This window comes from Sprattus sprattus (assembly GCF_963457725.1).
Source record: "Sprattus sprattus genome assembly, chromosome: 18".
NCBI classification, from domain to species: Eukaryota; Metazoa; Chordata; class Actinopteri; order Clupeiformes; family Clupeidae; genus Sprattus; species Sprattus sprattus.
This window is the reverse complement of record NC_137916.1, coordinates 20483736-20491890: the sequence shown is the minus strand read 5'-3', so window position 1 is coordinate 20491890 and position 8155 is coordinate 20483736. Positions and strand designations below refer to the sequence as shown.

General features: G+C 45.0%; 1 protein-coding gene across 1 annotated transcript; it reads left to right on the top strand.

Annotated features, from left to right (window-relative positions):
* Positions 1-1380: 1380 nt before the first annotated feature.
* Positions 1381-3530, top strand: LOC308379563 (WAP, Kazal, immunoglobulin, Kunitz and NTR domain-containing protein 2-like; the record flags this gene model as incomplete). The annotated part of the gene is made up of 2 exons (XM_080856755.1): positions 1381-1578; positions 2010-3530. The coding sequence occupies 2 exons, from the start codon at positions 1381-1383 to the stop codon at positions 3528-3530; spliced, it is 1719 nt and encodes a 572-aa protein (XP_080712881.1).
* Between the last annotated feature and the right edge of the window lie 4625 nt (positions 3531-8155).

The window sequence follows — 8155 nt, the reverse complement described above, 5'->3', positions numbered from 1 at the left end:
TGAGTGAGGTGAGGTTTGGGGAGTGTTGGGCCTCAGCTGCCCAGCAGGAGCTGTGCTTGGGAAGGAAGGCAGTTTGTGGACTGCAGACATGGACATGCACTACAATAGCTCAGCACACACTTTCCCACACTGTTTATGGCATTCTTCCTCTGGACTGATGCAAGACTGGCAATCGCTGCAGGTTTTTTCATTAACTACATTCTTCCTCTGGACTGATGCAAGACTGGCAATCGCTGCAGGTTTTTTCATTAACTTCTTGAAATGGGTGTGTAGAACAGCTCCCCTTGGCTACTGTCATGGGATTTTAATATGCAATACAAGGAAACTGAAACTATTGTTATTAGGCTATTGTTCAGTTTCCCGGAAATGTTGTTTCATCATTGGAATATATATTTTCATATAAATACCCCAATTTTAAACTGCAGGAGGGTTTTGCTAGATTGAGGAAACAATGCATAATGAAAGCCCCTTGCAATAACGTGTTTTAATGCTTTATTATATCTTCTTCTCCATTTATATCCAACTCTCACTTAGTGTTAGAATCCTGTCCGTTACACGCTACGGCATTACTACTACTGATGTGGAAATGTCTTATTCGCCATATAACAGCGTCCCCTAGTGGTATTCAAAACACATTTGTGCTGTCCTAAATTCCAGCGCAGGACAGGATAAAGCTCAGGCATGTTCAGAGAGGCATGACACTCGTGTAACTCTGTCGGATTATGGAAAGTTTAGGCATCCATCAAAACATCTAGGCTCCATCTAAGATCTTTTTCTACAACAAGCAGTGCCTTGGCCATAATATTTCGGGCGGAACAGGACTTTTTAACAAAAAAAGGAATACAAATTGAACTACACAACCATTTGAACCGAAACAACACGTAAAACAAGAATGTCAAGAGCAGCAAGAGCGTATTTTAATTTTTTTTCTCCACGTGATTATTTTTTACGTTGATTTCGCATCTTCTTTTTCGCAGCGAAAGGGTTAAAAGGTGTTTCAGTGCTTCTTCAGGTAGCCTGTCGGGTCAGAATTCATCAGATTTTCAAAATGGTCTTTGTGTTAATCACTATGCCTGGCACAATAGTTCCCATAGTCTTGAGGGAGAACAACCAGCATAAGTCAGTGATATTAGATCCTAAGTAATAGGGTTGTAATACCGCTACCTAATCTCATTGCACTATTAAAAGTGGTGCAGTGCATCGTAGTCCTCACTCCGTCAACACTTCAGACTGGCCAGACGTCCTCCCGCTGATTGTAGACCTAGTTTTCCGCGCCACCTGTTGCTGCAATCGCTCACAGGACCAACGAAACTCGGGGGAACTTCTTGTATTTTGCCCATTGTAATTTTCTTCATCGCGCTTCGACACTTTGCACTGGATATGTGGTGGATGCTGTATCCGCGATGGATTTGGTTTCTTGTCGGACACCTCTGCTTCCTGCGGCTAGACTTTCGCGTCAGGGCGATGGCTTTGCCCAAGCTCGTTTACTCTCACGCGGGAATGTGCCCCAATGAAATGAACCCGAACCTGTGGGTGGATGCCATGAGTACCTGCGAGCGGGAGTGTGAATCCGATCGGGTGAGACTTCGAGCGTTCGTGCGCCCGTGTCCCTTTTCCACAAAGTTGAATTTCTGGGGGCATTTCTACCACTGAACGAAACGGTTTGATTTATGACGCCCGCTTATTGAAGAATAACGACAAATGATTAGCATGAGCATGGGGTAATGAGATGCAAATTGAGGAATTGATGCAAAATAATTCAAGCCATGAGACACTCTCACCATGAAGGCTGCTGGTTTCTATTTAAATAAGAATTGAGCATTAAGTGGCGCATTGTTATTCAATAGAAATGCCTGAAATCTCCTTCATCCATAATACAATGTTTTGTATTTGGTTTTATTTATCTGTTTTTAACAAAAACAATCTTCTACTCTCAACTTTTCGAACACTTGCTCATTGTTTTGTCTGTTTATCTCTTTTTTCTGTCTGTCTATCTCTCCCTGACAAAGGACTGCGAAACATTTGAGAAATGCTGTGCCAATGTTTGCGGAAACAAGAGTTGCGTTGCATCTCGTTACTTCGACATCAAAGGCAAGAAGGGGCCAGTGGGGATGCCGAAGGAGGCCACCTGTGAGAAGTTCATGTGTAGCCAGCAGGGTTCTGAGTGCGACATCTGGGACGGCCAGCCCGTGTGCAAGTGCCGCGACCGTTGCGAGAGGGAGCCCCACTTCACCTGTGCCTCCGACGGCATGACCTACTACAACAAGTGCTTCCTGGACGCAGAGGCCTGCTCCAAGGGGATCACTATTACAGAGATGTCCTGCCGCTTCCAGCTGCCCTGGTCCAACACCAGCCCTCTGCCCGAGGAGACCACCCTGAACCCCACCACCGCCCAGCTGGAGACCACCCCAATGGATATCCAGCTACCCATGATTACCAACAAGCCCCTCCACCAGACGGTGTTCGTGGGGGAGACTGCCAGCTTTTTGTGCGAGGTGGTGGGCCGTCCCAAGCCCGAGATCACCTGGGAGAAGCAGCTGGTTGGCCGCGATAACCTGGTGATGCGGCCCAACCACGTGCGTGGCAACGTGGTGGTCACCAACATCGGCCAGCTGGTCATCTACAACGCCCAGCTCCAAGATGCCGGTATCTACACCTGCACATCCAGGAATATAGGTGGCTCGCTGAAGGCCCATTTCCCCCTGTCTGTGGTAAAGCGTGAGCAGGTTGTGGCGGAGGAGGGGCAACAGAAGGGCAACAGTAGCACTCGACTTCCCGCAGAGGAGTGTCTGAAGCCGCCCGACACAGGCGACTGCGGCGAAGAGAGGATGAGCTGGTACTACGAGGCCAAGAGGAACAACTGCTTCGCCTTCACCTACAGCCAATGCAACAAGAACCGCAACCACTTCGACAGCTACCAGTCCTGCATGCTCTCCTGCGGGGCCGAGCTAGCCGCCCCCTGCTCCCTGCCCCCTGTTCAGGGCCCCTGCAAGGCGTACGAGCCACGTTGGGCTTACAACCAGGAACTCAAGCAGTGCCAGTCCTTCGTCTACGGTGGCTGCGGAGACAACGAGAACAACTTTGACAGCCGGGAGGCCTGCGAGGACGCCTGCCCCCTCCCCAAGGGCAGCAACTGCAAGGCATGCAAGCCACGGCAGAAGATGGTCACCAGCTTCTGCCGGGCAGACTTTGTCATCCTGGGGCGCGTGACAGAGCTGACGGAGGACCAGGACTCGGGCCACACGCTCGTCACCGTGGAGGAGATCCTCAAGGATGAGAAAATGGGCCTCAAGTTCTTCGGCAAGGAGCCACTGGAGGTGACGCTGCTCAATGTGGACTGGAGCTGCCCGTGCCCCAACATCACCAGCGCCGACAGCCAGCTCATCATCATGGGCGATGTGCAAAATGGCATGGCCGTGCTGCAACCTGACAGCTTCGTGGGCGCCTCCTCCGCCCGCCGCGTGCGCAAGCTCCGCGAGGTCGTCAGCAAGAAGACCTGTGACTTTCTGAAGGATTTTAGTGGCACTTAGGTGAGGAGGGTGACCTCGTGCATCCACATGCCGTGAGAACTTCTCTGACTGGCACCTGGTCTCATTGCCTTCTTGAGTCCATGATGGATCAAGCCCTCCCAGGAGATGTAAAGATGAATTTAATATCAACATTTCACAAATGGGATTTGAAACATGAATTTATCAAAGTAGTAAAAATAATATACATATATATATATATATATATATATATATCATGTATCTAACGGATGTATAACTGATTGTTTCTTCTTATGTATCCTTTATGAACCTAGCTTTGTGCAGAAACTTAACTTTTCTTTCAAGCACTTATCCTGTAAAAGGCATAGGTATGAATATTTTAGTGCAACTAAAATTGTTCTCAATGTTGTGTTTTAAACTTGTTTTTTTCTTCTTGTCAGAAGTACATGTATGCCTACTGGGCAATAATTGAAAAATAATCCATAGCATGGTGACTTTCAGTGGAGGGGCATTCAGAATAGCAACATGCAGTAAACATTTAACTTATATTCTGAGTCAGTTCTCAACTGATAACCATAAAAAAGGTTGTTTTAAATATCAAATCAATATATGATAACAGAACATGTAATGTTTATGTTCTTGCACCTTGTAATTCTATTTTATGAAAAGATATACCTACTCTGCTCTTTAACTATATATCACCTTCTGTGTATTTATTTGGTTTGTTTTCTTTTCAAGCTATAATGAACTTCTGTAGTAGTTGCTTTTCAAGTGACCTTTCAAAATCCAGAAAAAAAAATCTCTTGTTGAAATTGTACATAATGTGAGTGAGACAGCATCCTGTGGAAGAGATTAAAGCAACTGTAAGAGAAAAACGTCTTGATTTTTGCCTTATTCTGATGGTGTCTAAAGCTGCATAAGAGTTCTGCCCTATCCATTCGGAGCTAGTTATACAGCGTATTTTTTTCTTGTGTCTCTGGCATCAGAATACTTAAGAGCATTCCCTGACTGCAGGCATTGTCGGCCAACCTGCACATTAATTCTGGTGCGGGTCACATTCTTGTTCAGCTCTGCAGTGGTAGGGGGGAAGGCAGCATTCAACACCCCCCCCCCATTCTCCACCCGCCCCCCCAAACCCCAGACCATGTGTTGTGTCTGCATCTGAGGGTCTCCCACACTCACCATCGTACAAACTTTTCATGTTGAAGAGAGCCGAGGGGGCCCCCAAAGCCCTGCACCCCACCAATGCCCCTCGTCTGAGCCAAGCTCCAGCCACGCAGTGACCCTTTCGGGGAAGGAGGGGGGGGGGGGGGCTGGGGGATGTAGAGGCACAGATAGAGTTCTGTTTTAAAGGCAGCCTTTGAACTTTTGACTCGGCGGTGGGCTGCACCGGACGGTGTTTGGTGGGAGGTGGGGCTGGGTGGGATGGAGGGGGGCGGACACATGGCTTTTTCCCAGGGGGGTGGGGGGGCTCAGCCGTCTGCGACCCTGGGGCCTGTGCACAGAGCGCAACCCATGACCCCGTAAGCCGCTCATGAAAGGAGTACAGAGGGGGGAGAGAGGAGCGAGAGAGAAGGGGGCTGTTTCATTAAAACCTGTTGACAAGTGTCAAGTGTGGCTGTGCAGCTCAAGTTCGGCTGAGCTTCAGCAGGCCCCCTGAAAACAACAACAGCAACAAAAGTGCCCCCCCCCCTACCCCCCAGCCCCCCGTACCCCCTATCTCTCATAGCATCGTATTCCATCACAAAAGAAATGATCACTACTCATTCACCACTGGTGGTAGAACACAGTACTTAGATGACAAACGTGAAAACGTATGTCAACATATCCTCATCCGACATTGATTTTTTGCTTGTACAACATCTTCTCAGTAGCAAGAACAGTTTCAGTTTTACTACATTCATTTCAGGGCTGGACTTCAAATCATTTTGTGATGCTACACTTCCAGCTGCAAGCACGGTGCAAGCTGTAGCAATGACATGTGGACGTGGAGGTGGAGCTGCTGTACATGAACACGTGATACTAATTAGGAGAAGAAACAACATAATCGGAAAAAACCACATGCATTGCAAACTCAGCAGGCTGTCTCCACCAGACTCACACTACTGCCAGTCCTGCTATGTGAGGACAAATTCTTTTCTTTCAGATGTTTTTTTTTTCGGGGGAGATTTTGAAGGCTCTTTCTTCATAGATTCATGCTCCATTAACAGAATACTGCTTGTGTAACTGCTGAAGTGTGTTTAGAAGCCTGTAAGTCTTGAAAGAAAAACATGCTCGACTGAAACAGTGATCGATTTTACAATACTGTAATTTTTCTGTCTAACCCTACATATCTCAATTGCTTTCGTTCAGATGTTCTTTGTTATTGGGTTTTTGAGAGTATTTCATGATATCATATTGTCTTGCCAGATCAACAGAATCAGTCTTGAGGAGAAGCCATGCCATGCCAATAATTGCACTCTATTAAATTCAATTAGTAGTCAGAGTAACTAAAATGGATTTCTTTGCCATACATCAGTACGTTCATTTTATGCAGTTTTTGTAATTTGCATGAGAGTACTAAAACCAACACTTGCATACTGCTTATCTAGTTTTCTTTGATTACAACAGTCTTACAACTTATAGTATATAATGGGTAATACATGCTGTAGTACATTCATATTTGTAGCCTGATATACAGTGTCTTATTTAAGGGACAATATGTAGGGTTCTTTTGACCATTTAAAGGTATGTTTTGTAGGAAGCTAGTTTTCTACAGAAAGGAAAAGTAAGAACACCTTGCACTGCACACCATTACCAAAGAATCAAATACAGTTAGCCATTTATCTGCCAACTGTGCTGTTGGTATTACAAGTCTGTTGTCTGTTAACTATTAGGCATGCCATGGCATCAAATGCAAATGCCTTTCTCCATCTGATTGACATTGACATCTGATTGTGCCCTTTTCACCATGTAAGCCCATCAGTATGACTGTGTTAACCCTCACAACATGCAGTAATGCTCAAAAATATTCCTTCAATCTTTAGTTTTAATCAGAACAAAATGTTAATCATGAAATATAAAAAGACGTGGCAGACAAACTTTATATCCAGAACCTAATAGCTGGAAGATCATTGTTTAGTAAAATAACATTTTAGATGAAGCCTAACATCCTGTTGCCACTCTGAACTCCTCTATGTGGATAATCTGGTCCACATTTCTCATGGAATCTGCCCGACTTCCCAGATTTGACCTCACTCATAGAGCTTTCAGCAGATGTTCACAGGGATTCCTGTGTTTTGTCTTCAATCATCCCTCTGTGCTTTTTGGGGTGTTTGGTGTTCACTTTGTGCTGGAAGATCCTTATGTGGTTTCTTTTTCGTATACTTAGTGCATTCCACCCTGCGAAATGCATTAATTCATTATGAAACCAGATAGTTAGACAGAGTATTGAGTCCACAAAATATTGAAGAGTGCACATTCTTTTGTGCACAGAAAAACACAATGGATGATTCATTTAAATTACTGTTGTGGTTTTTATTTTCTGGGCAAAAGGCTGAATGCACTTGACCATGTAATATATGTCCTAGGATCATTCCATGCCATCAAAAGTTTATTTTGTCCACTTATTACTAAAAGTGACTTTGACATTTTTGATGCTTTTTATCACACTTTTAGCTCTCCAGGATCAACTAGAGTGGTCCAGTTTCACTGGCATGCAATTGTCGGGCTATGATGACACTGCCATAGTAGTAAGTATGGCAATCTAGACTATTCTCATTCATTCATTGGTGGGACGAGCTGCCTAGCACTACCAGGGCAGGGGGGTCCCTCTCTACCTTTAAGAAGCTCTGAAGACCCAACTCTTCAGAGAGCACCTCCTTTCCTAATTTGCACTTTCTCTCCCTTCCTTTTCATTCCTCTACCTCTCCTTATCCTTCCTCTAATGCTATCTATTCTAACTACTACTTAACTCACACTTACAGTTACATTCCTGCACTTTTTTTATTTCTTATATAAAATAGTATTTATTATTACACTAGGTCTCTATTGCTTGTAGCTTGACTGTTCTCTCCTTTGTACGTCTGCTAAATGACCAAATGTAAATGTAAATGTTGTGTATGAAAAGTAATCTGCAGACTGTGTGGTTGACTGACTCGCTTTCTCCAGCATTCAAGTAGCAGTTTGCAACCTCCACCGCTTGCTTCCCAAAAGCTTTACTGAGTGATGACCATGGTAGGAGGACATAATACCATAATGTTAGCATTATAATACTTTTGGGAGATGCAACCCAACAATGGCTAGTTTTATCTTAAAACTGGTGTTTTACGGTTTACAGTATGTCTATGGTGTTGGATGGTGGACTTGTAGCCTTGTGACGATCTTTAGCAAGAGTCTAGTGTCTGAGCTCCTGTTTCCTGTCTCCATGCTCAGCAGTGTATGGGGACATGAAGCAGGAGAAACAGTTCTCTTCTGTTCAAAGGTGCGATTGTGATTCTAATTCAATACATTTTTTGTCAAATTAGGTGAACTGCTCCTCCATCTGTCCATTCTGTGTGTGAGCTCAAAAAAACTCGTACTGGAGTCCTGGCTCTGTAAATAGGGCACCACAAAGTGGCTCGGACCGAGCCATACACTCTTCCAGCCACAACACTTTAGGATCATGGAAGGAAGGGTGTCATTGGATT